This window comes from Microchirus variegatus (genome assembly GCF_963457635.1).
Source record: "Microchirus variegatus genome assembly, chromosome: 5".
Classification (NCBI taxonomy): domain Eukaryota; kingdom Metazoa; phylum Chordata; class Actinopteri; order Pleuronectiformes; family Soleidae; genus Microchirus; species Microchirus variegatus.
The window spans coordinates 5,000,108-5,014,049 of record NC_139806.1 but is presented as its reverse complement, the minus strand read 5'-3'; the positions used below and the strand labels follow the sequence as shown (position 1 = coordinate 5,014,049).

General features: G+C 38.7%; 1 protein-coding gene across 1 annotated transcript in view; it reads left to right on the top strand.

Moving 5' to 3' along the window:
* Nucleotides 1-13,942, top strand: part of tox (thymocyte selection-associated high mobility group box) — a gene marked incomplete at both ends in the record, with an annotated part of 48,538 nt that overhangs the window by 14,302 nt on the left and 20,294 nt on the right. The window contains 2 exons of the mRNA XM_083890121.1: nucleotides 4,036-4,101; nucleotides 9,989-10,099. Coding sequence (XP_083746247.1) covers nucleotides 4,036-4,101; nucleotides 9,989-10,099 — 177 coding nt within the window. The remainder of the gene's footprint in view (nucleotides 1-4,035; nucleotides 4,102-9,988; nucleotides 10,100-13,942) is intronic.

The following is a 13,942-nucleotide window of genomic DNA, read 5'->3' as shown; positions in this document are numbered from 1 at the left end:
TATAACAAACTGAACTCACCAACAACAACAGTACAGACAAAATATTTGCATAAAAAAAAAGTAAAAAAAATAATTATGTTTTGAAATCATGTTTTGGCATGTGGCGCCACCTGCCGCCGTCTACCAATCATTGCGGTCAGTAGAGTCTCAGCTGCCGAGCAACCAGTTACGTCAGAACACGAAACCCAATAGACCTCGCTATTTTGAATTTGAATGTAGTAACCGTTTTTGGCCACATTCTTACATATGGCACCTTTTAAAACTGACTCATTTTGGTTTGTGGACAAAACGATTTATCATTTCCAACACTGACCAACATTTTCAGACATTTTACGAACCAAACAAGTACTCGATTAATCGAGATACTAATCAGCAGATTAATCTATGACGGGAATAACTGTTAGTTGCAGCCCCACAGCTCACATTATAGGACAAAAGCCCGCCGCTAGCTTGGCAACTGCTATAAAAAGAGGTCAAGCTATATAGTTTTTCAAGGTACGATGCCAATCTTTAAAAATAGTTACAGACCATAGCTGAATTTCTATATCTTTTGAAGATACAGTACAATTTGGCTACTTTCTCCTTCTATCTGGGGGAATACAAAAAAATATAAAAGACAGACTTTATTATTAAATATTGGCAATAACTTGCTCGATTAAGTGGCCCTGACTGATACATTTCTGTCCTTTTTTATGTTTTACTGGTTGAATTATGAAGAGAAGAGCTTTGTCTTTCATGTTGACTTACAGTAGATGTTCAGCGTTGTCTCATGGAAGGATTTCACGACTCGGACGGACGGATGAAGAATCACTTTTTCACTTTCGTGTGTTGACTTGTTACCAGTTCATATGGGTTACTGTTGCATGATCATCCACGTTGTGTGTGTGTGTGTGTGTGTGTGTGTGTGTGTGTACGTGTGTGTGAAGAGAGAGGTCATTCATGAGACTTTTCTAGCTTTCTGTTGACTCTGTAAACCTACACCTCATTTGCATAATACCCCAGCAGCTGGCGAATGGATAGGGCAGTTACACCTGCCTGTCCACCTGTGTGTTTCCCTGTATTTGTGTGTGCGTGAGTGCACGACTTCTCTTCCATCCACCTGTTCAAACGTTGTGTGTTTTTTTTTTTTTGTTTTTTTTGTTTGTCAAGACAATGATTATGTTCCCAGGTCACCTTTGTCACATGAATAGGTTTTATGATCTCAAATATTTTGTTTTCCTCGTGTGCACGGTGTGAGATTTAACTGGTTTCAGCAGACGACACTGACGACGTTAGATTAAAGCTATGAATGCCAGTGCCACTATTAAGTGGGATATATGCAAAATATGGACACTGGTGACCTTTAGTGTTTAAAATGGTTGCTGCAATCCTTGTTCACAACATAACGTCGTTTGTTTGGTTGCCAACTTTTATTGAACGTGGAAAAATGGATTCCACTGAAACCCACACATGTATAAATATCACACGACAGTGGAGATTTAACAGGCGACAAGGGGACAATAACAGACTGTAAAAACTTTACATGTATTAAATATCTATCAACAAAGTGTATGAGGGTCTTTGACGCTGCTTCAACTTCCTCTCTGCATTCAGCCATCTTTGTCTTCTGCTCTGGTTGAGGCGTTTTTGAGAGGTGTAGTGAGCCTTTTTAGGTTCGTTTAGGGCTGTAACTAACAATTATTTTCATACTCGATTAATCAAGTCCTCAAAATGACAGAAAATGTCAAAAACAATGTTGATCATTGTGTCCACAACATTGAAATGTTGATGTTCTCAAAATATCTTGTTCTTGTGTTGTCCACGAACCCAAAAAGATTAAATTTTAATGCTTTATTTGTTATATGGAGCACAGAAACCACATTTAAGAAGCTAAAAAATGAGAAAGCTTGTTTCAATTATCAAGAAACCCCCACTGTAACTGATCCAATTGATAATTAATTCTGTAATAAAGCCCTGGTAATGTTCCCCATCACTGCCAAGAGCTGTGTTTTTGTTTCCTTAATCTCTGATGACATATAATGTTGTCTTAATACAACATTTTAAGACATCTAAGACACCTGAGAATACATAAGACTAATTTCAATTAAGTAATTGTGACATAATATACACTGAAAATATCTGTTATTTGGCTGTTGGATTTTGGTCATTTTCACAGAAAATGCTTAATGTGCTTGTGCAAATAAGGTTTTCTACAAATAAGCATGAAAAAGGAAAGTGTCTAGATAGATAGATAGATAGATAGATAGATAGATAGATAGATAGATAGATAGATAGATAGATAGATAGATAGATAGATAGATAGATAGATAGATTGGTGCTTTATTCATACTCTTGTGGAAATTCAAGCTCTCAAAGCAACCACACAAAATGCAGCAATAAATAGAGTTGAATAAAAAGAAAACAAGAATAAGAAACGTAAAAAAGGGACATTAAAAACACACCAGCCTAAAAAAACAATCTAAAAACAATCCAAAAGAATCTAAAAACAATCAGCGGAGCATTATTGCACAGCCAGTGACATCGGTGCATCTCCTTGCATGTGACCATTTTTTTTTATCGCTCAAGTTATATATGTTGATTGAACAAATTAATGGCAGAGGGGACAAAAGATCTAAAAGCGATAAAGACCATAAAAACGTGTCGGTATCGAAAGAAGGTCTCAGAGATGAAATGAGTGTGTGTGTGTGTGTGTGTGTCTGAGCTGTCGTTCCAAAACAACCTGAAGAGAAACGTTTGGGACTGAAACTTTGGAACTCTACCTTCATGACGGTAGCAGGCAGAGCCAGAGCGACCTCATGAATGGGTCCTTCATGAGTCCAACACAGGCCAAGTTGACCCTGCGTCATACTGAGGGTCTGATGTATGAAAGTGGTGTCGGAGTAGGCAATAGTGAAAAGCACCAGGAGTCTGTTAATAAACCAATGTGATGTCCAGTGATTTATGATAAGTGCGCAGACCTGGTGATCTGTTGTTTAATTGTCTTCCCTTGTGGACACGCGATTCCAGCTGGAATTGTTTTAATGCTGCGGCTGCACAATTATCCTTCAAACCTTTTAGTGGTTTTATTACCCCGATTTGGGGAAGTCATTTATTAATTACGTACACGGTCCCCGTGGACTGCTAATCTTACTGTAAGTGGGTAGGGTTTCGGAAGAAATGCAACGCAGCAATAGCAATAGCAATACAGTAGACAGTGACATCGGAGATTCTATATAAATACGTAAACTCTAATTTGACTAATTGACATTTGGTGCAAAATGATCTGAAGGACGCGCGCGACAAGTCGATCTACATCGTCCCAACAATGTTATTTTAATAATTTATTGATAAGCAATTATTTTTTTCCAAATTAATTATTTAATATAACTATGGCTGATTATGTTGATATAGTCAACAGACTGCAATAGAACACACACAGCCTTTTTTGGCTTTTTCCATTAGCGATAGTACTTGGTACTTGCTGTGTTTTTTTTTTTAGTCCTGTGACCACAACAGACTGCCTGCCACCGATTGGTCAGTGAGTGTTGTCGTGAGTGCGACTCGTGGACTGACGAGCTATAACCGTTCCATTTTTTGGCACCCTTACCTTGGGGTACCAGAGTAAAATGATACGGTACTGTCTACGACAGAAAAACTCCCTTGTGATCGGTGTTTCTTCAACACCTCGACGCTCTATTGTCATATAAACTATAAAAAAGAGCTGCTGGATGTCCTCCTTTGTGGTCTGTTCAGTGATTTTAAAATAACTGACTAATCTTAGCAGCCCTACTATGCACTTTTTAAGTCCTCGCATATCAGTCCACAATCAGTCAGCCATCATGACTTTTTTTATTCAAAGATAATTTTTAACCCTTGATTTTCCGTATCTGAAGGACACACATATACACACAAACATGCTCTGTGTGGATGGAGTGGCTGTTACCCAGCAATCTGTTCCCTCCGCTTCCACTTATTGTCTCCACACTGACTGTTCTGTGTTTGCTGTGTTTTATAGTTTGTTGACATTGTTGCTCTTGCTTTCTGTTCACCCTCCAGGTGGACGGGGACACCATGTTCCTGGGTATGCCAGAGTCAGGCCTTGACTTCGCCTCCGCCAATCAGGTTAGTGTTTATGTTTGTGCTGCTTTGTTTTTCCCCATGTGTGTGATTGTACACGTCTGTAAGGCCAGATTTGTGTTTCAAACCTATCTTTGAGGACTTTTTGAGTCTTAAACAATTTCTTTCGGGATAATAAAAGGATTCTGATTTTGAGGACAATTTGACAGGGCTTTTTGAGGGTTAGTTTTGGTTTAACATAAGGTTAGGGTTAGGCATTTAGTTGAGTTTAGCTCATTAAATGTTCTACATATCTTCCAAAAATGAGTTTTATATCTGTGTGTTCAGATCCCTCCTTGCTGAATGAATCTTGTGCTGCGTGTCAGCCTTTATCTGGTCTTTAATTACTGAAGGAAACCATGCTGTTGCACTCTGTACTTTTCTCATTTCCTGTCCACAGAGTGTTGCGTTCAGGTTTGTGACACAAACACGCCCATGTATGCAATTCCATTCATGCTAAACATTTGGACCTTGGCGAATTTAATTTTAGACATTTCTGAACACAAATGGACACAAATTCACCATAGACACACTTCCAAGAAGAGTGGAAGCTGTTATACAGTACTTTAATATGGAGTTGGTTGCTCTTTTGCAGCTCTATGTATTGGAATAAGTCATATGGTCACAACTGAATATTTATGCTACTTTTAGTGGAATTTTATTGACATTTTCCGTTTCCCAGCTGTTAAACTCTAATAATAATGATGTTGCTCTTTATTCTTTATAGTGTTTTTTTTTTCAGCCATCATGGCGGACAAGCACTCATAGGTTTGTGCTGAAAATATTGCAAAAATGGAGTGAAGGACACTCTTTCCTAGTATCAATAAGGGAATTGATACACCGAGCTTTGATAAGCGTTATTATACTTTGGAGTTTGTAGACTACACTACAGTACATACTATAGTACATATAGTACAGTTAGTCATACATACACACACTCTCTATCCTGCCCAGATTATTTTTCACTGTAATGGATGAAAAAAAAAATATAATATCCACATGAGATTTAAGTTGATGCTTCCTTGAAGATCATTTGATGGTGCTGCACGGCGTCTTTGAGCTGACCTCTCAGCTATTTTAATCTTCTCGGTTATTTCCAGTAGCATCAAACAAACTTTTCCTGTCATCCTTTTCCACAAATCAATATCACTAACTGCAGTTACCACCTGAGGCACATGAACCATTACAATTATTTTCTGTCTCCAGGCTTTCTCTTTCTCGCTTTCTCTCTTTTCATGTATATATATATATATATATATATATATATATATATATATATATATATACATATATATATATATATATATATATATATATATATATATATTCCAAAGAAAATGCTACTGTAATGCCACTGAAGATGGTCCGGTACTCTGCGTGGACTTTAACCGGTTTTCATAGAATCATTCAGAACTATAGAAACTTTAATTTGAAGCTGCTTCAACTTCCTCTCTGCATTCAGCCATCTTTGTCTTCTGCTCTGGTTGAGGCGTTTTTGAGAGGTGTAGTGAGCCTTTTTAGGTTCGTTTAGGGCTGTAACTAACAATTATTTTCATACTCGATTAATCAAGTCCCTATTTGGTCCTGAAAATGACAGAAAATGTCAAACAATGTTGATCATTGTTTCCACAACATTGAAATGTTGATGTTCTCAAAATATCTTGTTGCTTTCGGTCACGTCAACCGGAGATTTGCTTTATGCTCAAAACTAACCTGGAAAAGCCGAAAGCTGCATGCACACAACCTTGAATGAACACTCAAATGGGGAGTCACTGAGACGGATAGCGCCCCGGAAAGAAATGGGGGCATCTTATCTGAAACAATAACTCGTAAAAACCATGGCTCATCCCCATCTATTGAACCAATCACACTTCAACACATACACATAATATACACTATCATGGATCTTAGTTCTCCGTATCACGTGCTCCTCTGGGATGCACCGCCGCGAGGGTAGTTTCACTTAGGGGAACTCGCAGCTGTGTTTTGGACTTTTAACTATATAGAAGTTTTCTCTCATATCTGAAAGTAAACAAAAAAACAAATCTAAACAACAGATATTACCGGCATCGGACGATATTGGCTTTAAAATGTATTATCGGATATTGGCCAATATCCTCCAATACGGCTTAAAAAGTAGGGAAAACGTATCTCGGCATCAGTTGTTGACCTAAGCAATCAAGCAAAAAGTCCAATAGATTTCCCTGATTCAGTGTAAGGATGAAGTCTTCTTTAGATTACCCAACAAGATCCCTACAATCAGCACTGTGCATCAAACACTGCTCGACTGTCAGTAATACAGTTCATGTGCTCTGTATTCTCTGTATTTTTTTTTGTTAGATGCCAAGTGAGGCCTCTCGGGAGTAAGACCGTGTGTTTGTCGGTAGAGAATTACCTCACTGCCAAGCCCATATATTAATAAGAAACAGCATGATAAATTATTCATCAAGTACAATATAGAGCAACATTTTTGTGGTATAGGAAAATCTCCGTTTGATGTTTTATTCATCATGTTGTGCCATCAGGAAATTGGGCAGTTGTGTGTGGAATAAGAATTCAAATTTTATTTTTAAAAATAAATTACATTTGACGTTGTAGTGATGAAGTAGTTTTGAGTTTCTGACCGTTTGTACATTTGAGTCGTTACTGAAGCAGCAGCATAAGTGTTTGTGTCAAAGGTGAAACATGGTGGTTAAAGAGAGAGAATGAAAGAAAGCGATAAAGGGAAAACTAGACGGATTCAGTGGAATAATAACTACTATCTGTCACAGAAATGGTACATCGTCAGTCTGTATTTTACAACTAACGGTTATTTTCACAATGTATTAATCTAGGATTAATTAGTCTATTATTTTCTTAATCGCTTAATCGAGTACTCGTTTTGAAAATCATTCAGTTTCTAATGTATTTTTTTGTTCAATAAAGCAAAAAAAAAAACATCAGAGAACATACAAGGCATTCAAAAAATACTCAAACTGATTAATTGATTATCAAAACAGTTGGCGATTATTAAAAAAAAAAAAAAATCTAAACATTTTTATACACCAGCTAATAACAAAAACTGAACGCTAGTATCAATATATTGACATGTGATTGGCCAATACATCATCTAATAGCCTTACATGTACTTTGTTGTGACAACAACCCTACTGGCTCCCGGTTAATTCCAGAATCAAATTCAAAATCCTCCTCTCTGCTTTCGACAAAACGATCCATAGATGAATCGAGAAAATAATCGACAGATTAAACGAAAATAATGGTTAGTGGCAGCTCCAGTCTTGACTGAGTCTGCTTGATATGGTGGGGGGGGGGGGCAACATTTTGACTGGTATTGCCAACAAATTTTAACTGCTACCACCTTCACAAGGAAAACAACAATTCAACAAATCAGGGTGGTTATCACAAGGCACTTGACCTGCTGTGTGCGACGGCAGCTCGGCTTATTTCAAGTTGAGACGTGGGATGAGGCTTCAGCCTCAGCGATGCCTGCAGCTGTCTGCGCAGGACTTTGAGAACATGTCGAACGTGTACTCTGCACATAGACAACCTGCCGTCTTTAAGAGTTTGCAGAATGCAGTCTGGTAACATTATTACATATTTAAGTATTAAAACACACACACACACACACTCCTACAGTCCCCCCCCCCCACATCTCCTCTCACTCAAACTAGTCAAAGCAGATACCTGACATTAATTTATCTCTACAGCTGTCGAACACTCAGACATGGACAGAGAGTGTTATTTAAGCTGTAGTCTGTGTTTGTAGTTTTTAAATATAAAAACATGACGGTTACATGCAAATCATAGTCAAATGAGATAAATCATCTCCACACAACTCTCTCTTGTGTCACTCAGTGTTTGTGTACACATGTTATGGCAGAGCAGCAACAGCTGCAAACAGGATGGAGTACGACTGAGAACACCCACAGGTTTCACTAGTGAATTCCCCTTATGACATCAGTTTGATAGGATAATCACCAGTCCACCTCAGCACTACCGCTGTATACACACAGGCACTCCCTCACACAGCATATGCTCGCTTTTCTGCTCACAAATAACCTTACGTGGTGCAGGACAAATAACATCAGCAATAATCCTATATCCCGTGATACTTTGCGTGAATTTACGAGGCGTGACGTCCGCAGCGTCCTGTCGCTGAAGCAGAACGGCCGTTTTTCCGTGGTTACTGGACGCTAATCACCGAGAGCGATCGTAAAAAGAAAAATGTAACGCGTGGGAACATGAACCCGTTACACCTCAAGAGAGACATGATGTTCATGATCAGTCACTGGTGTCAATTTAACACCAATTCTCATCATGATGTGTTCAATAATGTCGCTTTGTTTGCGTCAACGCTTTAACGGGGTTTGTCAAAATATCGTTTTGTTGATATATACACTACTGTTCAAAAGTTTGGGGTCACCGATGCAATTTTGTTTGTGTTTTCCATTAAAAGTCACACTTTTATTCATCAAAAGAGTTGCAAAATGAATAGAAAATATAGTCAGGACATTGGCAAGATTAGAAATAATGATTTTTATTCAAAATAATAATTTTGCCTTTTCGTCAAAGGACCAGCAAAACTGTTCTAACGTGCTATCATTGCACAAGGATTTTCAAGGGTTTTCTAATCATCCTTCTAACTATTGTGATTAGCAAACACAATGTACCATTGGAACACTGGAAATGGGCCTCTATACACCATTCCATTAAAAACCAGACGTTTGCAGCCACATTAACAATGTATAGAGTGTATTTCTGATTAATTTAATGTTATATTCATTTTAAAAAAGCACTTTTCCTTCATTAAGGACATTTCTTAGTGACCCCAAACTTTTGAACGGTAGTGTATATGTTTTAATCGTCATTCTTCCTCGTTGCTGAAGTGGATAGAACTGGTTCACCCTTCTGCTCTGCTCCGTTTCATCCATAATCATTTTTCGTACCTGCAGATACTGTACTCAGGTACTGTACTTTCACAATGATGAGATTCAGGAACATGTTAAACGTGAAAGAAGCCGGTGTAGTTGTAGCTTTTCCCTTCATAGTACATTTAAATACTAGTTGAACTAGTTGAGCTTGATGAGGAGGAACGACATCTGGCCTCATGGAAAGGCTTTGACATCCAGATCAAACTGCCTGTGGATCAGGCGGCTCTGGCTGTTACAGCATAAGCCTAAGGAGATGTGAAGTAGTTATGAGGCTCGACCAAGCTGCTGTGTATTTGCACTGTATATATGATTCTGAAATACATTATTGTGTTTTTTATTACACATTATTTGTGGACCCATTGAAGAGAGGGGGCTCGCTGTGAGAATTAGGGATAAAAGCAGTTTTCAATATCAAAGATATTCAGAGATATATTCCCCCTGGAGTAATTTGTCTTTGAATTGTTCCATTACAAAATAATCTATGAAACGTTTAAGGCTTTACTGTCACGGTAACGTCATTGGATGAATCTGAGAACTTTTCGTGGCCCCCCCTAGCAGAGTGCCCTGGACCTCCAGAGGTTCTCTGACCCCAATTTGAGCACCTCTGCTTTATGTTCGTGACAGATTCTCATGGTTTTCAGAGCCAAAGGACCACTGTGAATCCTCGTGATTCATCAGAACCTCATCATTAAACATCACCGTAGAGTTTCCCACAAGAACGTCCCCCCAACTTTGGTCAAATTTAACAGTTTATTGATGACTGTCTGCTGTGTGTTAGTGACTGTGTGGTCAAGGGCTTGTCAATAATTTCTCTCTCTCTCTCTTTCTGTCCCTCTCTCTCTTCTTCCCCTGCTTTGTCTGGGCTCTCGTTTCATGACCTCCTTTCATCTGACCTCTGACCTCTTCCTGACCTGTGGGCCCGTTTGAACCTTTGTTTTTCCTTTTGTGATTCTTCCCCGCAGTTTCGTGTGCCACAGCCCCCTCACCCTCTCGGCAAGGTGTCGCCACAAAACCAACCCTCGCATCACTGGAGGAGGGACGCACACATGCCGGACACACACCGCCTGCCCTGGGTAAGATTCATACTTCCTGGACTACTCTTTTCAAACTGGGAGACTTTGCCATTTTCATTTTGTACAGGCTATGTCCCTGTCTCATCCACAGGGATCTGCTGTGTAAACATTATCAGTGTATATCGCAATGAAATCGTCCTCAATAGCTATAAAACAAAAGTTATTTACACTACCATTCAAAAGTTTGGGGTCGCCCAATTTTTGGGAAATTGGAAAACCATCGTTTGACCACTGCGAAATAAAACGTGGGGAAGTAGAAAGAAGGAATGAAAAGAATAACTTTTAAAGATAGAAATTTGAAGACCTTAAACAGACCAAGGCAGACACCGACACTCCATTTAAAGACACCTAACGTGGTCAGATATTTGGTCCGTTCTTTATTTGTTCTGTAGTTGTGTGGATTTACATGGCATCATCGTTATACTGCATGTATCATATTATCGACAGGATATCGGTATTGGCAGATATTGGCTTTATGGCTTTATGTACACTACCGTTCAAAAGTGTGTGGTCACCTATACAATTGTTTTGTTTTCCATTGAAAGTCACACTTGTATGCATCAAAAGAGTTTCAAAATGAATAGAAAGTATAGTAAATACATTGACAAGATTAGAAATTATGATTTTTAATCAAATAATCATTTTGCCCTTTTGTCAAAGAACCAGCAAAACTGTTTTCAGCTGTGCTAACATCATTGCACAAGGGTTTTCAAGGGTTTTCTAATCATCCAATAGCCTTCTAACGCCATTAGCAAACACAATGTACCATTTGCAGCTAGAATAGTCTTTAACCACGTTAACAATGTATAGAGTATATTTCTAATTCATTTAATGCTACAATCATTGAAAAATAAGAACATTTCTAAGTGAGCCCAAACTTTTGAACGGTAGTGTATATCATCATCAACTGATTTGACATTTTTATTGTAGTTATACCATTTTTGACCTTGTGTTCCCACCCTGTGTCCAACAGACGTTGACGGTGTAGTGAAAATAAAAGGTTCTTGCCAAGAAAGTTGCCGACGCTGACGACATTAGTCTTTCAAGAAGCTCCCAGTGCACAGGGAACAGGCTATTGAGCTGACATGAATGGGGGAGCAGAAGGAGGGGAGGGTAATTTATGTAGAACTTGAAGAAATTGAGTAGACACAGGAGGGAGAGAGCAAACAGACGGACAGTGTGTGTCAACACGCAGGACCATGAAACACGTAGGTGTAGTACACATTCATGTGAATGAAGAGGAAATGATTTCAAAGTGAAGATAACTGACTTTTTTGAAACCGAATCGCTCGCTTCTTGATTACAAAAACAGGACAAGTAGACCTCGGTGGATGAATCACAAAGAAGATGACAAAGAAACGCCTCCGTTTACACGTCAACTTTTGTGACATGTGATACAGCGCTATTGTAAAAACTAAGACAAAAAAACAACCAAAATATGTTTAATAGGCATGGCTCGAATGACCAATACCATAGCCTCGAGGGCCGATATAAGTCCGACTCTGTTTTTCTATATTTTCTATAATGATCACTCTCACATGGTTCATGTGTCTTTACATCCTGTTCTTATGGAATCATATACATGATGTTTAGGAATTTTGGACTATTTTTTAACTATCTAACTAACTACTAATGCTGCTTTAGTGAGTATTTTCAGAAGCAGGAACGTGTGTGATGTTCATGGAACATAAACTACTATGAAGATGGAGTGAAACATTTACGAAAACCAATAGATTTGTCTGTATGGATGCATAATCACCAATGAGTCGGCATCACAGCACTCCTGCACTCAAACTCGTGTCAAAACTAAAAAAGACTTCCCTTTGGGATTAATTTCAGCCCATGTGCTGTGGCGCCTGAAATGATTGCATTTGCAGTCTTAAGAGTTGCCAGGAATATCATAAAATACACTACATGAAGTATTAGTGCTCTCTTAAGGACGGTTACGCGTGCTCAGACAATAAAGTTACCAAAAGGAGGCGGGCGACGCGAGCCAAGTTTTTCGCCAGGGTTAGCAGCTTAAAACTAGCTCCACCAGTGACAAGCTGTTGTCTTTCAAAGGGACATGTACCCACATGGAAGATGTACTGAGATACTGAATGTGTCAAAATAGGAAAGCAAAACGCACTTGTACAACTAAGAGTTGTGCATTAATGGCGCTTTCTAAACCTTTGATGTCATTCATGTGTGAGATTTGATCTAAAGATGCACGATATTGGACCTTTTGCCAAGGTCTGATGTGTTGATATATGAGGAGTGCTTGGATTTTTAAAGGTTTTTCCTGTGCCCAACTGCAGAGATCTCTTCTGCAGTAAAATTGACATATTTTTCATTATCATGTCACTGCAGATGTAGATGCACATTTTTCTCATTGAGCAAAATACATAACCGTAAGAAATAACAATTGTTGGGGGTGCCAGCATCGAAGTCTAGGAGGTAGCAGCTTATTTTAGCTTACCATTCGGTGGATATTGGTCTAGAGCTGCAACTAACGATTATTATCGTAATCGATTAACCTGTTGATTATTTTCTCTATTAATCGCTTGGTCTATAAAATGTCAGAAAATACGTTGATCAGTGTTTGTCAAACCTGGAAATGACGATGTTCTCGAATGTCTTGTTTTTGTCCACAAACCAAATTGATTCAGTTTTAATGATTTCTTTGTCACACTCTTAGAAATAAAAGTGCTAAGTAGAACCATAAAAGGTTCTTCGGCTTGTCCTCATAGGAGAACCCTTTTTGGCTCCAGGTAGAACCTTTTTTATAATAGTTCCACCTGGAACCCTTTTGGAGGGTTCCATCAAGAACCCTCCAACCTTTATTCGGGAAAGGATCTCTCTGGATCAAAATGGTTCTTACTGGAACCATTAGTGTTACCAAGAACCCTTTCAGAAGCAAATGGTTCCAGGTAGAACCTCAGCCCTTGTAGAAGAACCCTTTTGGAACCCTTATTTCTAAGAGTGTATGTGGAGCAAAGAAACAAAGAAAATGTTCACATTTAAGAAGCTAAAACAATCAGAAATCTAATAAAAAAAAATGAATGTTATTGTTATTTAATTATTGTAAATTATAATTTAGTACTCAATTAATAATTGTTTCAGCTCTATCTTGGTGTGTTTGCAGATATTCGATAATACATTAAGCCAATATCTGCCAATACCGATATCCTGCCGATAATATGATGCATGCAGTATAATGGTGATGCCATGTAAATATACAAAACTACAGAAAAAGTGAAGAACGGACCAAACATCTGACCACGTTAGGTGTCTTTAAATGAAGCGTCAGTGTCTGCCTTGGTCTGTTTAAGTTTTTCAAATGACTTATCTTTATAAGTATAAAGATAAGTTATTCTTTTCATTCTTCTTTCTACTTCCCCACGTTTATTTTGCAGTTTCCACCGCGGCAGCTCTGTATACGTCACACATCGTATACAGCACAAGTCATGCAACTCATAACGCAACACTGCGCCAGGGAGGAAGGGAGGGAGGGAGTGAGTGAGATGAAAGAGAGAGACTGAGGATGAGATTAGAAAGAAGTGAGCGGCCAGAAGAGAAGTGGAGGGAGAAGCGCTGGAGAGAAATGAAGAGCAAAAAGAGTGTGGCTAGCCAAGCAGAAAAGGCTGTCATTCTCTATAAAAGATCTCCTCTGTCAGATTAGTATGAGAGGGCTTCTCTAACACTGGCTCTCACTTCGCCCTCAGGTCTCTCACTTTTCCCTCGCATGATTCTCTCACTCCATTTCCTCCTTCATGTTGTCCTCTCGTTTGTCTTTGCCTTCTACAATTCTTCATTATGTGCAGGATTGTTTTCCCCTTTGTGTGTCAGATTAGCACTCGGTGC